Here is a 25,113-nt window from a genome sequence, read left to right on the forward strand (position 1 = left end):
TGAAAACAACTGAATCAAGAGTTTCCAATATTCAGTACATATCAATAAACCTCCATTTGAAGAACTATCTTTCTGGTGTGATCACATGTTTGGAAAGGGCTGCAGACTCAGTAAAGGCTCTCCCATATTTCTCCAATTCATATGATTTCTATCCAGCGTGGCTTTGCATGATTATTAAGGCTTTTTGACAATCTTAGCATTTTTCAATTTTTCTTACCATATTCATTTGCTAGGGCTGCCATAACAGAATACCACAGACTAGGTGGCTTAAGCAACAGAAATTTATTTGCTCACAGTTCTGGAGACTCAAGTCAAAGATCAAGGTTCCAGGAGGGTTACTTTCCTCTGCCTTAATGGCAGGATCTAATCCAGTCCTCTTTGTATACAGGCATCCTTTGTTTCTCTACCATGTCCTTTTTCAATAGGGACACCAGTCATACTGTGTTAAGAGCTCTACCCTGACAGACTCATTTTACTTAAATAATTCTGACAGAATTTCTCTCTATAATTTCATGTTTTCAAAATGATTTGGGATACATGAAGGCTTTCCTGCATTGCATACACCAAAAGAGTTTCTCACTAGTGAGTTCTTTCATGTCTTCGAAGTGAACGGGGATGACTGTAAGCTTTTCCACATTGTTGACATTTATAGGGTTTTTTTTCAGTATGAGTTCTTTGGTGAATTCTGAAAGAGCTGGAACAAATGAAAGATTTGCCACACTCCTTACATTCATAGGGTTTCTCTCCAGTGTGAATTCTTTCATGAATCTGAAATGAACTAGAATGACTGAAGGCTTTCCCACACTGTTTACATTCATAGGGTTTTTCTCCAGTGTGGATTTGCATGTGAATTTTAAGGTGGGTAGAATAGTTAAAAGCCTTCTCACATTCCTTACATGAGTAGGACTTTTGGGCACTGTGTATTCGCATATGATTATTAAGACACGAGGGATACCAAAACACTTTCCCACATATCTTACACTCGCATGCCTTCTCTTCAGTGTGAGTTCTCAAATGTCCACTAAGATTCGAAGAAATGGCAAAGGCTTTCCCACATTTGACACATACGAAAGGCTTCCCTCCAGTGTGAGTTCTTATATGTTGAATAAGGCGTGAGGATGTAAGGAAGGCTTTCCCACACTCCTTACACTCATAGGGTTTGTCTCCACTGTGAGATCGTACATATATACTAAGGCCTGAGTATTGGGTGAAGGCTTTCCCACACTCCTTGCACACACAAGGTTTCTCTCCAGTATGAGTTCTCCCATGTATCTGAAAGGAATTGGAGTAATTAAAGGCTTTCCCACATTCTTTACATTCATAGGGTTTCTCCCCAGTGTGGATCCGCATATGAATATTAAGGTATGCAGGATATCTATAGCCTTTCCCACATTCCATACATCTATAGGGCTTTTTTGCATTGATGGTCTCTATAAGCACAGCAAGGCTTGTGGAATCTATAAAACCTCTTCCATGGTCCTTCCATTCATAGAGTTTCTCTCCATTGTGAATTCTCCTTTGTGCCTGAAGGTATGACTGATTAACAAAGGATCTCCTATAGTCACTGCATTCAAAGGACTTCTCCTGTATGCTAGTTCTCTGGCACGTAGTATTTGGTGTCATGCAGAAGATTTCTCTGCTCTGATTAAAATCAGAAAGTTTTTCATCACTAGAGGCTTTCTTTTGCAGAATATGGAAGTCTTTTCCATACTGATTACAGTCATAAGTGTTCTCTGTACTTTGCATTTTCATGTGAGTCTTCAGAAGTGAGTGTTCATGGAAGATATCTCCAGGTTGCTTCCAGTCATACAGTACCCTTCCATTGTGGCTCCCTGTCTGTTGATGAAAAGACTAATGATTATTAAAGGATTTTTTTGAAAAATATTAATAGAATCCATCTGAAAATGTTAATGTATGATTTTTGTAATTTTTATTTATTACATTACACAGTTCCTGCTCTGTGGACTTCTTTCAAGTGGTATGATTGAACACTTATTTCAGAATGCTATCCCATCTATTCTAATCTTAAAAATATCTCTGTAGTAACAAGAAATTATTTCAAAAACTAAATGCCTAGTTACATACTTGGAAATGGGCACTCCAGCAACAAGTCTTGCTGGAGGTTTGGGGTATCCCCAAATTCATCATATTCAGAGTACCTCTCCAGAGACATCATTCCCTCTTATGTGGATGAGATAACTCTCATATAAGTCTTTTTTTGCTGCTTTTTCTATTATAATTTATTATTTTCTTTGATGGTAAAAAATTAAAAATGTATTTTCTTATTCTTACTATTTGTATCCCATTGGATATGTTCTGCCTCAAAAAATCCTGCTCAAGTGATGACCAGTTGGCTTCACGTTGCATTTCCCATCCTGTAGTAAAAAAGAAGAACAAATATAAGGGTTTGGAGAAAGAAATAGAAGACTGAAGGAGGACAGCACCGTGGCTCAATAGGCTAATCCTCCACCTGCAGCGCCGGCACACCGGGTTCTAGTCCCGGTCGGGGCACCGGATTCTGTCCTGGTTGCCCCTCTTCCAGGCCAGCTCTCTGCTGTGGCCCGAGAGTGCAGTGGAGGATGGCCCAAGTCCTTGGATCCTGCACCCACATGGGAGACAAGGAGAAGCACCTGGCTCCTGACTTCGGATCAGTGCGATGCGCTGGCCGCAGCGTGCCAGCCACAGCGGCCATTGGAGGGTGAACCAATGGCAAAAGGAAGACCTTTCTCTCTGTCTCTCTCTCTCTCTCTCACTGTCCACTCTGCCTGTAAAAAAATAAATAAATAAATAAAATAAAAAATAAAAAAGACTGAAGGAGTTAAAAACTATAAGGCAGTGACCATATAAATAGTATCAAGTGTCTGCTAATAATAATAGATAGAATTAAAAAGCAGAGAATGTTCCAACATGAGGAGCAGACTCAGAGAATGGCAATCACTTTAAGTAACTTTCTGACCTCAGAATCAGCCCTTAAGGCTTCATGAGAGCATGAAGTCTTGGCGTGGAAAGCCAAGACACTGGGGCAAGAAATGTTCTACATGAAGGATCTTTGTGAATGAGATCCCAATGGAAAGAAGTGGACATCAAAGAAGGATGTACTTTTCTCTAAAGGGAGGAGAGAACTTCCACTTTGCTTATGGCCTTGTCCAAATACTGACGGAATTTGTGGACTCAAAAGGCTTCCACAGCCTAGGCAGCTTATGTCAAAGCCTCAGGTGATCACTGACATCATATATAATAGTGTTAATTGTTAAATTAACAACAGGAGTCACTGCACTAACTCCCCATGCAGGATCTCTGTCCTCAATGAGTTGTATTATGAGAGTTAACTGTAAAACTAGTTCTCAAATTGTGTGTGTGTGTGTGTACGCACAAATTGTTGAAATCTTTACTTAGTATAGAGGTGGTCTTCTGTTTATAAAGTTAATTGAAAATGAATCTTAATGGAGAATGGGACTGGAAAGAGGAAAGGGAGGAGGAGGAGGGGTGGGAGCGTGACTGGGAGGGCAGGTATTGTGGGAAGAATAACTATATACCTGAAGTTGTATTTATGAAATTTGTATTCCTTAAAAAATAAATTTAAAAAAACTATAAGGCACAATTGTATATGTTTTCAAATTAAACACAGTAAGGCAAAGATATATGGCCATGTCAAAAATTTGGTAAAGATAAGGACACTGGATCAAAACTTCAGTTCATGACAAACTGATTCTATGAAAATTACAGCAGATGACAAACAGAAAGAGAATATCATGAAAAGAAGAAGTATCCGCAAAAAGAGTACAACTGAAAACAATAAACTTAGAGACAAGTTCAAATATAAGTAACATAAAAGTATTTGAAGTTGAAGATTTCCTAACCTCTGAGAAAAATGGCCTCAATCTTCTGAAGCAAGTACATCTTCAAAAGATTCCTCATAGTTGCAAATATATCAATTTATCATTAGGGTTATTTTTCATGAATACTCACCTTGGAGCATATCTCTTTGCACTGTCTTCAACTCTTCTTGTTCCAACCAAGAGATCAAATCAGGTTTGATGAGCTGACATCCTATACACAGGGAAGTATACATTACTGGAAAAGCATTAAGCAGGAGATGACAAGGCTTCCTATATTCAGGAACTATATTCTAATGAAAGGAGTAAAATTATTTCCAAAGGGCTAAAAATGAAAAAATCAACTGTGTACCAGGAAAGGTTGGTTGTTTATGTCCCCTAAAACGCAAATTCAGTCTTATATACAAACATACAAATCACTAAAACTTTATTTTTATTCATATTGGAAATAAAGTACAAAAAAAGAGACTTCGTTCCCTAGGGAAATGACAACACTGGTGATTTTTAAACATTATTGTACATCAGAGTCATCTAGAAGACTTGTTGACTCACAGAAGACTGGGCTTTGACTCCAGGTTTCTGATTTAGTACATCAAGATAGAGACAAAATGTACATTTCTGGGGCTGATGCTGTGGTGTAGCAGGTAAAGCCACCACCTGCAGTGCCGGCATCCCATATGGGCACTGGTTTGAGTTCCGGCTGTTCTACTTCTGATCTAGCTCTCTGCTATGGTCTGGGAAAGCAGTAGAAGATGGACCAAGTCCTTGGGCCCTTGCACCCACATGGAAGATCTGGAAGAAGCTCCAGGCTCCTGGCTTTGGATCGGCCCAACTCCAGTTATTGCAGCCAATTGGATAGTGAACCAGTGGATGGAAGACCCCTCCTTTCCTCTTATCTGCCTCTCTGTAACTCTACCTTTCAAATAAAATAAATCTTTTTTTAAAATGTGCATTTCTAAGAGACTGACAGTGTTATTGATCTTGGACATTTTGAAAGCCAATACAGTAGACTAACACCTATTTAGGTGAGACTATGTCTTCTGCTATTTCCTGCTGTATTCAGAGTTGACACCACTGATCTTGCAATACAGTTGAGTTCATAACATAGATTAACTGTACAACAGGTTACAAGGAAAGATGGCAGCCTTACCTACTGTGGCCAGGTTCTTGTAGTTCTCTAGCATCACATCACTGTACAGGTTTCTCTGAGTCGGGTCCAGTAAAGTCCATTCTTCCTGAGTGAAGTCTACAGCCACATCATCAAAGCTCACCAACTCCTAAACCATCACACACATGCTAGTGTGAGCCATAGTGATGCCAACTCCACCAGTGTTCAGTAGAGAATGAAGACAGAGAATGCTAACACAGGGTTTCAAGGTCTCCAATTCTTTACACCAGGATTCAACTGCTCTAGCAACTCCTCTGTTTAAACTCATTCATTATCTTGTTGAGCCATATGGCACTTCCTGGATAAGAATTTACCTTAGTGTGACCAGATTAATATTTATTTCCCTTTGAGTTTACTGTTCAGCATGTTTCAGATACTTGACCAATGCTGCTACAAAAATAAATTCTTTGGGGAAAAAAAAAGTCACCTGCCACACCATGTGTCAGAGCAAGCAGCAAAATAAGAAACATGCAGTTGGCATCACGAGGATCAAAATTAATTACTAAGTACTAAAACACTGGGATGATTTCTCAAGTTAACAGTTCACCTATATTTGAGGCTTAATTCTCTGAGGAAATTCAACTAGAGACTCAGTCCTTGAGTGAGGCTTTATTTGCTTTAAGGAGGTCTGGAAATAAGTTTTTCTAGAAGGAAATATGTCTATAAGCCGGCGCCGCGGCTCAGTAGGCTAATCCTCCGCCTTGCGGCGCCGGCACACCGGGTTCTAGTCCCGGTCGGGGCACCGATCCTGTCCCGGTTGCCCCTCTTCCAGGCCAGCTCTCTGCTGTGGCCAGGGAGTGCAGTGGAGAATGGCCCAAGTGCTTGGGCCCTGCACCCCATGGGAGACCAGGATAAGCGCCTGGCTCCTGCCATCGGAACAGCACGGTGCGCCAGCCGCAGCGCGCCTACCACGGCGGCCATTGGAGAGTGAACCAACGGCAAAAAGGAAGACCTTTCTCTCTGTCTCTCTCTCACTGTCCACTCTGCCTGTCAAAAATAAAAAAAAAAAATTAAAAAAAAAGAAAAAAAAAAGGAAATATGTCTACCTAGTGGATTTAAATGTGTCCTTTAGGAAAGAATATACTTTCTTCTGGGGCCGGCTCAGTGGCGCAGTGGGTTAAAGCCCCAGCCTGCAGCGCCGACATTCCATATGGGCACCGGGTTCATGTCCCAGCTGCTCCACTTCCGATCCAGCTCTCTGGTATGGCCTGGGAAAGAAGTGGAAGATGGCCCAAGTCCTTGGGCCCCTACACCCGCGTGGGAGACTTGGAAGAAGCTCCTGGATCCTGCCTTCGGATCAGCTCAGCTCTGGCCATTGTGGTCATCTGGAGAGTGAACCACCAGATGGAAGACTTTCTCTCTCTCTCTCTCTCTCTCTCTCTCTCTCTCTGGCTCTACCTCTCTCTGTAACTCTGTATTTGAAATAATAAAAAAAAGAATATACTTTCTTCATACCTGATAGAAATCTGTCAGGCAGCCAGCCCCCATCCTTTCTGCCACTGTCTTTTCTTCCTCAAGAGAGACTGTGTCCCTGGACAGAAGACCTCATGGAGAAGAAAGAAAGCATAAGAACCTACAACTGATAATTCCCATAGTCACATTTGTAGATGTCATTCCACCCTAGTGTGAAATCACCGGTGATGCAGAATTATGAAGACATATACACATGCACACCAATGCCATACAATGCCAGCACAGTTCTATTTCACACAGAGCCAGAGAAAGGCATGGTGAGCCATGCTGCCCAACAGGAAAAGTGCAGTCGTTTAATTTGAAGGATCAGGAAACTTGTACCCAGAGAAATATGATTTTATCATGGCAATAAAACACATGAAGGACATCATGCAGTATTTTTCTCAAAGCACACATAGCAATGGGTTGAATTACAAACGAGGTCAGTCTAATTCTCTTCAACCCCTCCTGAATGAACAGCAGTGTGATTATCCATGCCCAAACCACCTGATCCTATATTGGTTAGGGGGAACCTAGAGTAGCATCTAACAAAAACAGCATCAGCAGGACTTACCACAGGATGCATCAATAGCTGCCATTCTGTAAAGTGAAAATGTGTCCTTTCACTGATGCCAACACCATTTCAGGGTAGCCTGTGAATCTGGGTGGACAGTGGCAATCTCCATTCCTCTTTATACAGGGTTATTGGGATTCCTGTTAACATCAAATCTTTCATCAACATGTGTCACTTAATTATGAGTCATCAAACATTGGCATGCTCTCTGTAGACAACAAATGTGAAAGCCACTATAAACCATGTACTCTATAACCTGAACATTAGTCACACAGAAGGCCATTTACTGGGGATGCTGTGTCAGAAATTGCACTTGGAGCTTTATAATGTATAAGGTCAATTATCACAACCAGAGTTCATACTAGATATCATCTCGATTTAATACTGAAAAGACCTAAAGTCAGACACTATTAGTAATAGATTAAAATCCTCTGATTCAGAAGTGGTGAACTAAGATGAAAGGCAGATAAGGTTTTTGAAAAAAAAAATATTGGAAAAATTTAAACAGTGGCCAGTCTGAACAAGGTCTTGGTTAGAAACACTGAAATCGATCAGATCTGCATTCTCGCTTCATAGTGACAAAGGGGTAAAGACAAACCAAATTGTGTTCAATACCGATCTACTTTAGGGGTCTTCTCAGAGAACCAGTTTCTTGTAATTTTTATCAGTTCTGTTCTTTTTATCAAAGTTTGCTTTTTAGCTGTTTTCATTTTGTTCCTATGCTTATATCAGGATTTCCTGTTATTTTTACCCTGTTGTATTATAAAAAAAATAACTTTTTTGATTAAGAAAAAGACAAACCAGGGTGGGCATTTCACCTAGCATTTAAGACACTGGTTGAGGGACTGGCACTGCGGTGTAGCAGGTGAAGCCACCGCCTGCAATGCCAGCATCCCATATGGGTTCCAGTTCGAATCCTGGCTGCTCCACTTCCACTCTATCTCCCTGCTCATGCACCTGGGAAAGCAGAAGAGGATGGCCCAAGCACTTGGGCCCCTGCACCTAAATGGGAGACCCAGAGGAAGCTCTAGGCTCCTAGCTTCAGACCAGCCAGGCTCTGGCCATTGAGGCCATTTGGGGAGTGAACCAGTAGATGGAAGATCAATCTCTCCCTCCCTCTGTAGCTCTGCTTTTCAAATAAATCAATCTTAAAAAAAAAAGACACCAGTTGAGATACTCATGCCCCATACTGGAATGCCTAGGTTCAATTCAATGCCCAGCTCTGGATCCTGATTCCAGCTTCTTGTCAATGCAGACCCTGGCAGGCAAAAGTAGCTGGTCCCTGTCACCCATGCAGGAGACTTTAGAGTTCCTGACTCCAAGCTTTGGCCTGGCCCAGGTCTGGCCACTGTGACTATTTAGGAAGTGAACCAGTGGGTGAGGGCTCTGTTGGCCTCTCAAATAAATTTTTAAAAATTAGTGACAATTGTTAATGAATCAATCAAAAATAGTTAATAGTTAATAAAACTAGCCCAAATTGCTAGTTACAAAAAAGTATTTGAATGATGACAGTCACAGTTCATTACCAATGAGCCAAATTTACTCTCATAAAAACCCTATATGGGCCACATTTCACAAATTATATTACAACTCTGAAAACATGTGTCTGGATTCCTAGTATACAGGGCCTAGTAGCAGGGGTCTTGAACTGGGGATAGACCCACAAATGTGTTCAGTTTGGTGGTACCTGCATAAATTGTGAGTTTTTTAAAATTAGATATAATTAATGTACATTCAAGTGCAAACATCTGAAGTTCACTGGAGGTTTTTTTTTTTTAAGATTTTTGACAGGCAGAGTGGACAGTGAGAGAGAGAGAGAGAGAAAGGTCTTCCTTTTGCCATTGGTTCACCCTCCAATGGCCGCCGCGGTAGGTGTGCTGCGGCCGGCACACCGCGCTGATCCGATGGCAGGAGCCAGGTACTTATCCTGGTCTCCCATGGGGTGCAGGGCCCAAGCACTTGGGCCATCCTCCACTGCACTCCCTGGCCACAGCAGAGAGCTGGCTTGGAAGAGGGGCAACCGGGACAGGATCGGTGCCCCGACTGGGACTAGAACCCGGTGTGCCGGCGCCGCAAGGCGGAGGATTAGCCTAGTGAGCCGTGGTGCCGGCCCACTGGAGATTTAAAAAAAAAAAACTATTTATTTGAAAGGCAGAGTGACAGAGAGAGAAGAATAGACAGAGAAAGAGAGGAGAGAGAACTTTATCTGTTGATTCACTTCCCAAATGCCTGCCAACAGCCAGGGCTGGGCCAGGTTGAAACAAGAAGCCAGGAATTCCATCTGGGACTCCTATGTGAGTGGCAGGGGATGAAGTACTTAGGCCATCATCTGCTGGGGCATTAGCAAGCTGAATCGGAAATGAAGTAGCAAGGATTCCAACCAGCACTATGATATGGGATGCGAGCATTCCAAGCAACAGGCTAACCGACCTGTGCTGGAAGAGTTCTGACAATTGGACACATTCTTGTAATAACCAGCCTAAATGAGGTAAAGAACTTAATCATTTCCCCAGAAGTTCCTCTGTCCCTTTATAGTCTCTTCCTTTACCATGAACCTCAAACACTTGGTGATTCCTTTTGGCTATCAGATACAATATTCTGCATAAAAAAAATTGACATATTGCCCATCACTTTCAAATGTATACACTCATTTTTTCCTCTACTGATAAAAGAAGCTATATGAAAGAAACACATTAAGACTTCCCACTGAATCATATACTTGTCTGTGAAACATCACTTTTTACATCTATAAAGAATATTATCAGGGAGTGCATTTGGCTCAGGATGCCTGCATCCCATATTGGAATGCCTGGGTTCAATATCCACCTCCAGCTCCTGATTCTGGTTTCCTGCTAATGCAGACACTGGGATATAGCAGTGGATGGCTCATAGAGTTGGGTTCCTGCCAACCATGGGAAGACCTGGCAAGGGTCCCAGTTCCCAGCTCTTGGATTTGGTCTCGGCCCAATCACAGCCATTGTGGGCATTTAGGGAGTAACCAGTGGATGACAGAACCCTCTCTCTGCCTCTTAAAATAACATTTAAAATTAAAACTAGAGGCCAGTGCTGTGGTGTAGTGAGTTAAGTTGCCGGCATCCCATATGGGCGCTAGTTCTAGTCCCAGCTGTTCCACTTCCAATCCAGCTCCCTGTTAATGCGCCTGGGAAAACAGTAGAAGATAGCCCAAGTTCTTGGGCCCACGTGCCCACATGGGAGAGCTAGAAGAAGCTCCTAGCTCCTGGCTTTGGATCTGCCCAGCTTCTGCCATTGGGGGAGTGAACAAACGGAGGGGGGATCTCTCTCTCTCCCTCTCTCTCTCTCTCTCTCTGTAGCTCTACCTTTTAAATAAATATTTTTAAAAAATTAAAATAAAGAATGTTATTGGGTATATATTGTTCAGATTATAGCATTTTTGGATAAACAAAATGCTTTTTTTAAGATTTATTTATTTCTTTGAAAGGTAGAGGCAGAGAGTGTTCTTCTACCCGCTGGTTCACTCCCCAATTGGCTACAACAGCTGGAGCTGGGCCGATCCAAAGCCAGAAGCTTCTTCTAGGTCTCTCATGTGGGTACAGGAGCCCAAGAACTTGGGCCATCTTCTATTGCTATCCCAGGCCGTAGCAGAGAGCTAGATCAGAAGTGGAGCAGCCGGGACTTGAACTGGAGCCCATATGGGATGCCGGCACTGCAGGAAGTAGCTTTACCCACTATGCCACAGTGCTGGCCCTCAAAATCTTTTATTTATTTTTTTTCTTTTTCCTTATTTATTTGAAAGACAGAGTTAGAGAGAGAGAGAGAGAGAGAGAGAGAAAGAGAGAGAGAGAGAGAAACAGAAGTTTTCCATCCACTGGTTCACTCCCCAAATGGCGCAATAGCCAAAGCTGAGCCGATCTGAAGCCAAGAGCTTCTTCCAGGTCTCCCACATGGGAGCAGGGGCCCAAGGACTTAGGCCATCCTCCACTACTTTCCCAGGTGCGTTAGCAGGGAGCTGGATCAGAAGTGTAGCAGCAAGAACTTAAACCAGCACTGATATGGGATGCCAGCGCTGCGGACTGGGGCTTTAAACCACTGTGCCACAGCACTGGCCCCTAAACAAAATCTTTTATCATAATTAACTCTATCTCTAGTAATGCTTTAGAACAACATGGGTAATATGGGGATATGGCTTTTCTTTGGAGAATTTCTGAATATCATTGTGCAATAATTTTACCTCCTTTGGATGCCAATGCTCCCCACTATTTGGCACAGAGCCTGTACCTCCATGAAAACACCCAAAGACTATTGTCTGACAACCAAGATTCTTCTCAGATTATATAATCAAGTACAACTAGATTACAAGTAAGTAGCTGTTCATAACACAATATAAATCTGAGTTTTCATGAAATATATTACTGAAGGAACCAAGAGTTCGAAGAATACAGTCCTCTACTGGGCACTCGTTCACCAGCCATCACTTGTGTGCACATGGTGGACCAGTTTCCATGGTCTCGTGATGCAGACACTTGGTATTCTCACTCCTATGCCTGTACTGGCATCCTCTGTCCCTGTCCCATAGCCAGGGCTTGCAGGCATTCCACAGTGCTTCTCAGTGCTTACGCAGTGACTGCTGACCAGCTCTGGCCCAGGCAACCCAGTGAACTTCACCATCTCACAGGCAGCAATGACACTCTCCAACAAGGTGTAAAGTCCATTTTGGGGGGAAAGGGACTTCCTACGTGATTACTTTCCTTAGGTACTCTGTCAAATACATGATGAAGTTAGAGTGTTCTCTACTTGTCTGCTGTCTTCTGACTAGAACTACACTTATACAGCAATAAGACAGTGATCTCCAAAGTTTGGAAAAATTAGATTTTGATATTGCTTTGGCCAAGCCTATAATTTTAAAAACTAAGTTTCTTGTCAATGGAAGACAGTCAGTGGCCTCATTTTTATCAAGGTATTGCCTATGGTTACTTGTGATGAAGTGCCCATTATAACACACTGGTCTTAGAACTCCACAGAATGATACACTTAAAAGTATTTCTGTAATAATGACTACAAGGCTAGCGGTAAGTGAGTTTCTTTTGAATGTACCTGCATGGAAAGTGACAAGCTCAGACCTTCTCACTTGCAAGACAACTTGATGTCTGAGAAAGGTTATGACAGCCCTTAAACATATTTCTTTCTTATCTCCACAGGCTGAAATTGTTAAAAGACAAAGTTAAATTTAACAGACTATAACAACAAAGTCACAGTATCAAGTAGTTTTTCAAGTGAAAACTAGTGTATTAATCAATGTGTTAATGAGGAAGTAATATTCCTTATGGGGTCTGTAAGGCTCAGTCCAATACAACCAAGGAAATCACACTAGGAGGGGCGTAGGGACTGATAGATTCTACGGGGAAGAATGGGATGCTAAACAGCAGTCCTGCTGGAAAAGCAGCAAGGTGAGCTTTACCTTAAGGACACAGGAACCAAGAGAAATGACCTACTAGTGTCTTTATTGGGAGTCAGAGTACTCAAGCAAAAGCCAGCAGGGGATTTCATTAACGCATCTGAGTGTCACTATATCACAGACATGGTAGGGACCAATGGGAATGTGGGACAGCAATCAATGCTATTCCATTGATATACATGGTCTCCAGAGTAGGGTGCTTACAGCCAGTTTGTGGAGACATTGAGACAACAGTAAAATATGAAGTGTTGAAAATTCATACGATACATTCTGCAATGATTCAACTTTTTAAAAACAACAATAGGGATTGATAACACTCGTTACCTCGGTTGTGGCAGTTTTAAAGTTAAGTAAGTGGGGGGCAGCATTGTGGTATAGTGAGTAAAGCCACCACCTGCATCCCCTATGGGTACCAGTTGGAGATCCAGCTGCTTCACTTCCAATCCAGCTCCCTACTAATGGCCTGGGAAAGCAGCAGAGGATTGCCCAAGTACTTGGGCCCCTGTATCCACGTGGGAAACCTGGAGGAAGCTCTGAACTCCTGGCATTCACATGGCCCAGCTGCAGCTGGTCACTGAGACCATTTGGGGAGTGAACCAGAGGATGGGAGATACCCCTCCTACCTCTCCCTGTAACTCTTTCAAATAAAGAAATAAATCTTTTTTTAAAAAAAAGTAGGACAGACTTTGTCACTGAAGGTAAATTTTCATTAAGGTGACCATTAGAAAAAGTCTTATCAAGCATATAATGAGGATTTGGAATCCAGTCAATCACAAGGCAACCTACTTTGCCAAGTTATCTCTGAATGGATGATATTATTCATGCTATGAAATATCTTGATCTATTCCTCATACTTTGTCCTATTAACTGTACAGAGTTAAGAATGTACAAACAGGCCGGCGCCGTGGTTCAACAGGCTAATCCTCCGCCTAGCGGCACCAGCACACCGGGTTCTAGTCCTGGTCGGGGCACCGGATTCTGTCCTGATTGCTCCTCTTCCAGGCCAGCTCTCTGCTGTGGCCAGGGAGTGCAGTGGCGGATGGCCCAAGTACTTGGGCCCTGCACCCCATGGGAGACCAGGAGAAGCACCTGGCTCCTGCCATCGGATCAGCGCGGTGCGCCAGCTGCAGCACGCCGGCCACGGCGGCCATTGGAGGGTGAACCAACGGCAAAGGAAGACCTTTCTCTCTCCCTCTCTCTCTCTCTGTCCACTCTGCCTGTCAAAAAATAAATTAAAAAAAAAAAGAATGTACAAACAACAGAAGTTGCCATGAAAGGCAAAACACCCTCCTTCCCTGGTGAATGAAGTAATCTGGAACCTATCTATTATTTATCCATTTGGATGAAAGACTCATAGGGTCACTACATAAAGGACAGTGTTTCATGCAGCCACTGAACATGATTTCCAAGGGCTACTGCAACAGGATGGCAGTTATGAATTGATTTTGTCTGAAAAAGCCTGCTGTACCAGTGCTAGTGGCTCCTGTGTTTATGGCAAGTCACATTAACACAGAAATAGTCTCCCATATCAGCAATTTACCTTTTCACAGCGTCAGTTACCCACAGTTGATCACTAACTGAAAATACTAAAAGTGGTTACAGGACAATAGGATACCTTGAGACACAGATTTACATAACTTTTATTACAGTATAAAAACTTTATTATTTATTGCTGTTAATCTCTGACTACGCCTACTTTATAAACTTATCATAGATATTGCACATATAGTTTGGCATATATTCAGCTTCAGGTATCCACGGGGGTGGGGGTGGGGTGGTTCTCAGAAAGTATCCCCTGCATTCAAATGGGGAACAATTGTACTGTCCATCTGCCCAGCAACTCCTAGCTGAAAGATGGAGTATGTAGTAAATAAAGAACTACAGGAATCCTCTAGTATAACCAATGCACCTCGCATGTATCACAGCATCTACACACAATAGGGACTTAGGGCAAGGAGTACCATGAAAATAAAAAAATTAGACAATCCTACATTTAATGTGAGGTGAATCCATTTTTCCTCCATTTTATTTTACTAATAAAAAGATTTATATACAAAAATTCAGAATGTCAACATAACAATTGCAACTTCTTTCTTGCAATTACAAAGTGGTATTCAATTAACAGAACAATTATTTTATATAAGCTGCAACAGAGACAACTAATGATGAAAACTCCTGTCCCCATACATAACTGATGTGTGCTGTGCATGTACACGAACTTGCTTTAAATTTCCACACCAATTTACAACCCCTATACTGTACCAGGCAGGGTTAGTGGCTATGGACAGGGCTATTTAAAGCCACTTTTGGTAGTGTGTTAACTATACAAAAAAGAACACTGTACAGTTTGAAAACAAATCTTTCACAGCTTTACATTTCAATTTTTTTCTTTAGAACGAGTTGTGTGTGGCAGTAGGGGGGGTGGTTAAATGCTTTATAGACAAGAAAAAAACTGCTTTAGAACCAACTATTCATCATCATCTTCATCTTCCTTGTCTTCTCCCTCTTCCTTCTTTTTCTTGCTCCTTTCAGCTTTAGCAACTCCCTCTTTTTTCCTGCACCAGGGTTTTCCTTTAGCTTGGTATGCAGTAATATCTTTTTCATATTTTTCCTTCAGTTTGGCAGTCTTCTCCTCATCAGGCTGCTTGTCATCTGTGGCAGTTATTCCACATCTCTCCAAGTTTCACTGTAACATCACCAAATGATAGGTGGGATATCCTCTTGTGAGTTTTGGGGTATTCTCAGAACAGAACAAGAAAAAGGCTGGAGGAGGCCTCTTTGGTGGCCTGGGGTCCTTGAACTTCTTTTTTGCTTCCTTTTTAGGAGGGATAGAGCTTTTCATTTCTCTTTCATAATGAGCCTTGCCTGCCTTTTCCATGCCTTCAAAATTTCTCTTCTCTCAGCAGACACTGTCTTCCCACTCCCCAAGCACTTCTTAGAAAACTGGGGGACAGCGCTGTGGCGCAGCAGGTAAAGCTGCCGTCTGTAGTGCTGGCATCCCATATGGGTGCTCATTCAAGTACCGGCTGCTCCACCTCTGATCCAGCTCTTGGCCTGTGTCCTGGAAAAGGAGCAGAAGATGGTCCCAGTCCTTGCATCCCTTGCAGGCCAGGGCTTTAACCCACCACACCACAGCATCGGCCCCTTAACTGGGTTTTTCAAAAATGTATTTGAGGGGCCAGTTCTGTGGCACAATGGATTAACACCCTGGCCTGAAGCGCCGGCATCCCATGTGGGCGCCGGTTCTAGTCCCGGCTGCTCCTCTTCCTATCCAGCTCTCTGCTATGGTCTGGGAAAGCAGTAGAAGATGGCCCAAGTCCTTGGGCCTCTGCACCCATGTGGGAGACCCAGAAGAAGCTCCTGGCTCCTGGCTTTGGATCGGCGTAGTTCCGGCCGTTGGGACCATCTGGGGAGTGAACCAGCGGATGAAAGACTTCTCTGCCTCTCCTATCTCTGTGTAACTCTTTCAAATAAATAAATAAATCTTAAAAAAATAATAGAAATAAAATATATTTGAGGGGTTGGAGCCGGCACCATGGTGCAGCAGGTTAATGCCCTGGCCTGAAGCACCAGCATCCGATGTGGGTGCCGGTTCGAGTCCCGGCAGCTCCTCTTCCAATCCAGCTCTCTGCTATGGCCTGGGAAAGCAGTAGAAGATGGCCCAAGTCCTTGGGCCTCTGCACCCACGGGGGAGACCTGGAGGAAGCTCCTGACTCCGGGCTTCGGAGCAGTGCAGCTCCGGCCGTTGCTGCCAATTGGGGAGTGAACCAGCAGATGGAAGACTTCTCTCTCTCTCTGCCTCTCCTCTCTCTGTGTAACTATTACTTTCAAATGAATAAATAAATCTTTAAAAAAAATTTTATTTGAGGGGCTAGCATTGTGGCATAGCAGGTTAAGCTTCTGCCTGCAACACTGGCTTCCCATATGGGAGCCAATTCGAGACCCGGCTGCTTTACTTCTGATCCAGCTCCCTGCTAATGTGCCTGGGAAAGCAGCAGAAGATGGCCCAAGTCATTGGGCCTGAGTAACCACATGGGAAACCTGGAAGAAGCTCCAGGGTCCTGGCTTCAGCCTGTCCCAGCCCTGGCCATTGTGACCATCTGGGAAATGAACCAGAAGATGGAAGGTCAGTGTCTCTCTCTCTCTCTCTCTCTCTCTCTCTCTCTCTCTCTCTCCTCTACTCTCTGTAACTCTGCTTTTCAAATTAAAAAAAATCTTTAAAAATAACTAAATAAATTAAAATGTATTTGAAAGGCACAGTGAGAGAGATCTTCCATCTGCTCATTTACGTAACTTAAATATCATGTAGTTCTGTAAATTATATTTTAAGAGTAGATTCATGTCTACTCTTTCTATGTTTATTTCCAAATATAGAAAATTACTCTAATGGGGGCTTGAGCTGTGGCATAACAGGTAAAGCTGCCATTTGCATTGCTGGCATCTCATATGGGCACTGGTTCAACTCCCAGCTGCTCCACTTCTGATCTGGCTCCCAGTTAACGTGCCTGGAAAAGCAATGGAAGATGTCCCAAGTGCTTGGACCCCTGCACCCACGTGGAAGACCCAGAAGAAGCTCCTGGCTTCTGAATTCGACCCAGCCCAGTTCCAATCATTGTGACCATTTGAGGAGTGAACCAGCAGATGGAAGATATCTCTGTCTCTTCTGCTCTCTCTCTCTCTCTCTCTAAACTTGCCTTTCAAATAAATAAATCTTTTAAAAAAAGAAAATGACTAATCTCAAACTAAAGAGTAATCCTTGATACATTCCCCTCTCTCTCCCTAGAAATGAAATCAACCAATTCAGGCTGCTTTTCCCACCCCATTCTCCCTTCCCTTTCATTTTTCTTTAAAAATGTATATATTTATTTTAGAGGCACAGTTACAGAGAGGCAGAGGCAGAGAGAGAAACAGAAGTCTTCCATCCATTGGCTCACTCCCCAAATGGCCACAACAGCCAGAGCTGGGCTGATCCAAAGCCAGGAGCCAGGAGCTTCTTCTGGGTCTCCCATGCTAATGCAGGGGACCAGGACTTGGGCCATCCTCTACTGCACTCCCAGGCCATAGCAGAGAGCTGGATCGGAAGTGGAGCAGCCGAGACTTGCACTGGTGCCCATATGGGATGCTGGCACCGCAGGTGGGGGCTTTACTGACCATGCCACAGCGCCGGCTCCACCTCCCTTCCCTTCTAGCATGGCTAACTCCTACACTTCTCATTTTGGTCTCAGCTTAAAAACCACTCTGTAAGGGTGAGTGTTGCAGAGCAGCAAGTTAAGCCAGTCTTAGGACACCCACAACCAATACTGGAGTTGCCAATTTCAGTCACAGCTTCTGATCCAGCTCACTGCTAATGTACCTTGGAAGCAGCAGATAACTGCTCAAGCACTCTTGGGAGACCTAGATGAAGTTCCTGGTTCTTGGCATTGGTCTTGGCATTGGCTGTTGTGGACATTTGGGGAACAAACCAGCATTACTCTACCTTTCAAATAAGTAAATCTTCAAAAAATAAATAAACCTTAAAAAAAATCAGTCTCTATTGTTACCTTCACTTAATTCCAAACAAATATACAGAAAGTTATACTGTCTTCTACTTCCAAATTCATCTTCAATTTTACTAACACATTTACACATTTATTTGCTTGGGTAGATATTAGCCTCCTCCACTAGTTTACAAGTTCCCTAAGAAGAGCTCTTGGTTGAACTTCTTGCTTTGCCTCAGCCAACAATTCAAGCAATTAAGACCACTACATCCTATAGTAAACCTACAGATGAAGAAATGACTGGGTTCTCTGCTATCTTGACCCATGCATTCAAATTAGGCCATCTATGGCCAGCGCCATGGCTCAACAGATTAATCCTCCGCTTTGCGGCGCTGGCACACCGGGTTCTAGACCCGGTCGGGGCACCGATCCTGTCCCGGTTGCCCCTCTTCCAGGCCAGCTCTCTGCTGTGGCCAGGGAGTGCGGTGGAGAATGGCCCAAGTGTTTGGGCTCTGCACCCCATGGGAGACCAGGATAAGCACCTGGCTCCTGCCATCGGAACAGCGTGGTGCACCGGCTGCAGCGCGCTACCGCGGCGGCCATTGGAGGGTGAACGAACGGCAAAAGGAAGACCTTTCTCTCTGTCTCTCTCTCTCTCACTGTCCACTCTGCCTGTCAAAAATAAAAAAAAAAATTAAAAAAAATTAGGCCATCTTTCCCGAATTCCATTCCCATACTAGAATTTAGTAAGTTCAACTTAAATTGGAAATAGATTCAAATCACTCCTCTGCTTAAAATATTTTTTGTAAGGCTTCCAAGGTCTTTGAGTATAATCTAAGGTATGTTATTCCCCTGGTCCTAACCCTATTCTTCAGTGTACCTCCATAACTCATTCACTCTTCAGTCAGCACCCTTTCCTTAGTTCAAGAAATACATTAAGGTCTCAGATACTCTGGAATTTTGCTCAGCAAGTCACCTTCACCTGAAATGTTCTCACCTACTCTATACCCCCTCTCAACCTAGCTCCAAGTCCTGACTAGTTAAATCCTATTCATACTTTCCTTCTCAATTTAAATCTCTCCCAATGGCTCAGTCCCTTTTTTAATGCATTCATTAAGTCTATACAACAAACTCGCTAGTATTCATTTAAAATCTGTCTTCAAAGGCAGACTATAAGTCCCGTGGGGGAAACCATATCTATTTGGATGGTCATTATTCCCTAGTTCCAGGAATAGCCTAGCAGTACACCACTGAATTTAAGGAATCAGTGATTATCTGTGGATTGTCAGAAAATAAAACCTTCCAGGGCTGGTGCTGTTAAGCCTCCACCGCTGATGCAAGCATCCCATATGGGTGTCGGTTTGAGTCGCTGCTCCACTTCCAATCAAGCTCCCTGCTAACGCATCTGGGAAAGCAGCAGATAATGGCCAAAGTGCTTGGGCCCCTGCACCCATGTGGGAGACCCGGAAGAGGCTCCAGGCTCCTGGCCATTTGGCGTTAACCAGCACATGGAAGGACTCTATCTCTCCTCTCTCTGTAACTCTGCCTTTCAAGTAAATAAAATTTAAAAAACTTTTCACACAAAAACATTACAATATAGCTAAGCATAAATACAAGGTAGAAGCAGAATTACAAAGAAAAAAATTAGAACTCATAAAACCACCCACAATACAACCTAAGCCAAAATACTATCCTTCTGAGTATTCTTATTCACTGTGAAAGTGGATAGGATATTTTTCTTTTTGAAAACAAGTGCCTTTAGTTAAAACTAAAATCTATTTGTTTTTCTATGTAAGTTTTTTTTTAATTAATTAATTTATTTGAAAGGCCGAGTTAAAGAGAGGCAAAGGCAGAGAGAGAAACAGAAGTCTTCCATCCACTGGTTCACTCCCCAAATGGCCACACGGCTAGAACTGGGCTGATCTGAAGCCAGGAGCTTCTTTCAGGTCTCCCACGTGGGTGCAGGGGCCCAAGGACTTGGGCCATCTTCCACTGCTTTCCTAGGCACATTATTAGCAGGGAGCTGGATTAGCCAGGACTCAAACGAGAATCCATATGGGATGCTGGCACTGCAGGCAGAAACTTTATCTGCTAAGCCACAGTGCTGGCACCCCTTTTTCTACATAAGTTTTCAACAAGCAGAAACTGCCAAATGGTGTAAGACCTGAAAAAATGGGAAAAAAATTTTTTTTAATTTTTTATTTATTTTTTTTATTTTTTGATAGGCAGAGTGGATAGTGAGAGAGAGACAGAGACAAAGGTCTTCCTTTGCCATTGGTTCACTCTCCAATGGCTGCCACGGCCGGTGCACCGCGCTGGTCCGAAGCCAGGAGCCAGGTGCTTCTCCTGGTCTCATATGGGGTGCAGGGCCACGTGGGCCATCCTCCACTGCACTCCCGGGCCACAGCAGAGAGCTGGCCTGGAAGAGGGGCAACCAGGACAGAATCCAGCGCCCCAACCGGGACTAGAACCTGGTGTGCCGGTGCCGCAAGGTGGAGGATTAGCCTATTGAGCCACGGTGCCGGCCTAAAAATGGAAAATTTTTAATGTGCAACAAAATTAAATGTACATTTCACCTGTAGGTAGCCAACCTTAAATGCTTACACTGAAAATGCACCTCTTTGGGACCAGTGCTGTGGCACAGTGGGATAAAGCTGCAGCCTGCAGGGCCGGCATCCCATATGGAAAACCGAGTCCCGTCTGCTCCACTTCCAATCCAGCTCCCTGCTAACATGCCTGGGAAAGCGGTGGAAGATGACCCAAGTCCTTGGACCCCTGCATCCATGTGGGAGACCCAGAAGCTCCAGACTCCTGGCTTCGAACTGGCTCAGCTCCAGCCATTGCAGCTATTTAGGGAGTGAACCAGCAGATGGAAGACCTCTCTCTCTGTCTCTACCTCTCTCTGTAACTCTCTTTCAAATAAATAAAATAAATCTTTTAAAAAATTTTAAAAAAGAAAATGCTCCTCCACAAATATAAACAAATAAACAAACAAGTTTATTCACAATTCATGGATGCTCAAAAAGAGTAGAAAGGTGGCTAGGGAGCAAGAATGTTCTAAATATCCAATATATTCAATATGCCAAATATATCAATAAATTACTCTCTTATTCAAAAGGGAAAGTCTTTCTTAAAAACAGAATACTGTGGGCATCACTGCCTGAAGCAAATATCAAACACAGCATCACTACCAGAGGGATGATATAAATCTCTGTCTTCCTAATAAAATGCAGTTGCAAACACATATCACCTCCAAAATATTTTGCAAATCATCTCTCAAAGTCTCTAAACTAGATGCTGGAAAAGTAAGCTCACAGACCTGTTTTTTCATAAAAATGGATTTAGGGGCCAGCACTGTGGTGCAGTAGGTTAACACCCTGGCCTGAAGTGCCGGCATCCCATATGGGCACCAGTTTGGGACCCGGCTACTCCACTTCCAATCCAGCTCTCTGCTATGGCCTGGGAAAGTGGTACAAGATGGCACAAGTCCTTCGGCCCCTGCACCCATGTGGGAGACCCAGAAGAAGCTCCTGGCTCCTGGCTTCGGATCGGCGTAGTTCTGGCCGTTGGGACCATCTGGGGAGTGAACCAGTGGATGGAAGACCTCTGCGTAACTGTGACTTTCAAATAAATAAATCTTTTTTTTAAAAAAAGGATTTAACCGAACTAAATCATGTTGCCTATTTACTATGGCTGCTTACTCAACCACAAAGGAGCCAATTAATCAGAGACCTTATGATGTAGAAAGAATTGGGCTTGGCCGGTGCCACGGCTCAATAGGCTACTCCTCCGCCTGCGGCGCTGGCACACCAGGTTCTAGTCCTGGTCAGGGCGCCGGATTCTGTCCTAGTCACCCCCCTCTTCCAGGCCAGCTCTCTGCTGTGGTCCAGGAGTACAGTGGAGGATGGCCCAAGTCCTTAGGCCCTGCACCCGCACGGGAAACCAGGAGAAGCGCCTGATTCCTGGCTTCGGATCAGCGCAGTGCGCCGGCCACAGCGCGCCAGCTGTAGCAGCCATTGGAGGGGTGAACCAACGGTAAAGGAAGATCTTTCTCTCTGTCTCTCTTTCTCACTGTCCACTCTGTCAAAAAGAAAAAAAAAAAAAGAAAAGAAAAGAAAGAACTGGGCTCAAGTTCCGAATCTCCTGCCCACTGCAGCTTGCTGGAGTGCACACTTTGCAAGTCAGCAGGTGATGGTTAAAACACTTGGGTCCCTGCCACCCATGTGGGAAACCTGGAATGAGTTAAGGGCTCACCACTTAGGTTTGGCCCAGTCCTAGATTTTATAAGCATTTGGGGAGTAAACCAGCAGATAAAAATGTTTGTTTCTATATCTCTTTCAGAGAAAATGAAAAACAAATACAATTTTTTTAATAAAAGAACTGCCACATAGAAATCTTGGGTGCATGTCATATCCAAAACATGCAAAAGTCTGTTTGTTTGTTTTTGACAGGCAGAGTGGATAGTGAGAGACAGACAGAGAGAAAGGTCTTCCTTTTTGCCATTGGTTCACCCTTCAATGGCCGCTGCAGCCGGCACATGGCACTGATCCGAAGCCAGGAGCCAGGTGCTTCTCCGGGTCTCCCATGCGGGTGCAGGGCCCAAGGACTTGGGCCATCCTCCACTGCCTTCCCGGGCCATAGCAGAGAGCTGGCCTGGAAGAGGGGCAACCGGAATAGAATCCGGCACCCCAACCAGGACTAGAACCGGGTGTGCCGGCGCCGCAAGGCGGAGGATTATCCTGTTAAGCCACAGTGCCGGCCAAAAGTCTGTTTTAAACCAAGTTGGAGAATTGCGTGCTTTTACAGAAGATAGTACACAATGTGTTTCATTTTCTTGGCTAAAATAACAGTATTTTACTTTTAGTATGACAATGTGCCTGTCTTTAGGATATTCATTAACAAACAGGGCATTTTAAAAAGTTTGTGGAAAACAGGATTAAAAGATAACTTTAACACAAAAGGTTTTAAAACCCTTACACATGAAGGGTCTTCAAATAACCTGATTTATGAAAAAATTATGCATCAACTTCAAAATTTCTTACACCAAGATAAACTTCTAATTCCATTTTCCACAAACTTTTTGAAGTATCCTCATATTTAAAGGCCAACTAGCATGTCTACTATTTATTATCTACTTACTATCAAATAATCCATCATAAAATGGATCCATCTATCCAAGGAGAGAACCCCAAAAAGCAAAATGCTAAAAACTGATGACTCCACCCCAATGGGCAGGCTATTCAAATTATCAGCATGTTTAAGATTTTTCAAGGGGCCTGCACTGTGGAGTAGGTGGGTAAAGCCACTGCCTGCAGCGCCGGTATCCCATATGGGTGCCGGTTCGAGTCCCAGCTGCTCCAGCTCTCTGCTATGGTCTGGGAAAGCAGTGGAAGATGGCCCAAGTGCTTGGGTCTCTGCACCTGCATGGGAGACCCGAAATAAGCTCCTGGCTCCTGGCTTCGGATTGGGGCAGCTCCGGCCACTGGGAACATCTGGGGAGTGAACCAGAGGATGGAAGACCTCTCTTTCCTCTCCTCTGCCTCTGCCTCTCTGTAACTCTACCTTTCAAATAAATGAATAAATCTTAAAAAAAAAAAAAAAAAGATTTTTCAAAAGGGAAATGTGGGGGGGAACCACACTTAGCCCAACAATCCTGTTCATGGTAAATTACACGATTCTTGTACAAGCCTCCATTCTTTCTACCCAGAGCCCCGGTTTCTACGCCCAGTGGGGCAGACAGACCTGGGGACCTCGGGGGAAGGAACAGCTGAGCACTGGGACAGCCACAAACTTCCACATTCACAGCCACACAGGCACACCCTAGCCACCTCTCCGCGCGCTCAGAACAAAACACGAGTCAACACCACGGGGTGGAACGCCCGCCCCTGTCACTCAAGGAAGAGGCCACTTCCAGCGCTCACCGGGACGCGGCGCAGGCCGGAGGACGCCAGGGCCGGCGTCAGAGACTGGGGAAAAGTGCACAGAGGTTCTCTGGAGGCTTCGGGGGAGGGCAGCAGCGTGGACGCCAACCTCCCGACCCGGCTCCCCGGACCGCGGGGACGGGCCCGGCCCCTCAGAGGAGGCGGCCCGGGGGCCCGGGACACCCTCGTCCGTCAGCAGCCCCGCCTCGGCCGCCGGACCACGCCCTCACAAAACCCGAAAGCCCGCCCTGCTGGGAAAGCGAAAACTACCTCAGGGCGCCGATCCCGCAGCGGGACGGGAGGGGGCGGGGCGGGCGACGTCACTTCCGCTCACAGCCAAGAGTGGGCGGGGCTCAGCTCTGCGGGGCGGGGCGGGGAGGCGGGGCTCGGGCCTGGGGTCCGAGGGCAGGTGCGTGGGACCTGGGGTGGGAAATTCCAGTGTCCTCGCCGGCGGATGCGGTGGGCCCTGGGGTGGGCTCGGAGCGCGGACTAAGGCCGAAAGAGGCCCTGAGGCCAAAGCTGAGTTAGAAAGTTAGAACCTGACTTGCAGGTGGAGATGGGCGGAAGGCGGAGCCCACCCGTGGGGGCGGGGCTAGGTGTGCAACCAATCCGATCGTGCGGCTTCTAAGGCCACAGAGACCAGCAGGCAGACCTGAGATGTACGTAATTTTTGTTTTTTGTTTTTAATCTTTATTTATCTGGAAGGCGGAGCGACAGAGAGAGATCTCTCCTCTGGTTCACTCCCCAGATGCCTGTAAGATCCAGGGCTGGGCCACGCTGAAGTCAGGAACCTGGGATTGCATCTGCGTCTCCTGGTGTCGCCACTGAGGCCAGGTTGCCGGCGGGGAAGGAATTCACCGAGCAGTCAGAGTGAGCAAAGTCTTCGTTTTTAAAGATTTATTCATTATTTGAAAGGCAGTTACAGAGAGAGGAAAAGACAGAGAGAGGTCTTCCACCTGCTGGTTCACTCCCCAAATGGCCGCAAGGACAGGAGCTGGATCCATCCAAAGCCAGGAGCCAGGAGCTTCTTCTGGATCTCCCACGCAGGTGCAGGGGCCCACGCACTTGGGCCATCTTTCAGTGCTTTCCCAGGCCATTAGCAAGGAGCTGGATTGGAAGTGGAGCAGCCAGAACACGAACCTGTGCCTTGTCACAGGTGGCAGATTAACCCCTCGAGCCACAACACCGGCCCCAGATTTAGGTTTATTAAATACACTGCAAAGGAGACCCTGGCAAGCAGGACAACCAGAG

At 44.7% G+C, this 25,113-nt stretch overlaps 1 protein-coding gene across 3 annotated transcripts; it reads right to left on the reverse strand.

The window, feature by feature from the left end:
- Nucleotides 1–272: 272 nt before the first annotated feature.
- Nucleotides 273–24,026, reverse strand: LOC133749557 (zinc finger protein 426-like). Of its 3 annotated transcripts, XM_062178772.1 has the most exons (7): nucleotides 23,863–24,026; nucleotides 7,031–7,170; nucleotides 6,460–6,548; nucleotides 4,987–5,113; nucleotides 3,970–4,050; nucleotides 2,293–2,375; nucleotides 273–1,836 (listed from the first exon to the last, which is right to left on the reverse strand). In XM_062178772.1, the coding sequence occupies exons 2-7, from the start codon at nucleotides 7,053–7,055 to the stop codon at nucleotides 580–582; spliced, it is 1,662 nt and encodes a 553-aa protein (XP_062034756.1). In that variant the 5' UTR covers nucleotides 7,056–7,170; nucleotides 23,863–24,026; the 3' UTR covers nucleotides 273–579. The 3 variants fall into 3 exon arrangements, with proteins under 3 accessions (XP_062034756.1, XP_062034757.1, XP_062034759.1); XM_062178773.1 differs by lacking the exon at nucleotides 6,460–6,548; XM_062178775.1 differs by lacking the exons at nucleotides 3,970–4,050; nucleotides 4,987–5,113; nucleotides 6,460–6,548; nucleotides 7,031–7,170; nucleotides 23,863–24,026 and adding an exon at nucleotides 2,631–2,742.
- Between the last annotated feature and the right edge of the window lie 1,087 nt (nucleotides 24,027–25,113).

The sequence above is a fragment of the Lepus europaeus genome, chromosome 20 (assembly GCF_033115175.1).
Source record: "Lepus europaeus isolate LE1 chromosome 20, mLepTim1.pri, whole genome shotgun sequence".
Taxonomy (NCBI): Eukaryota; Metazoa; Chordata; class Mammalia; order Lagomorpha; family Leporidae; genus Lepus; species Lepus europaeus.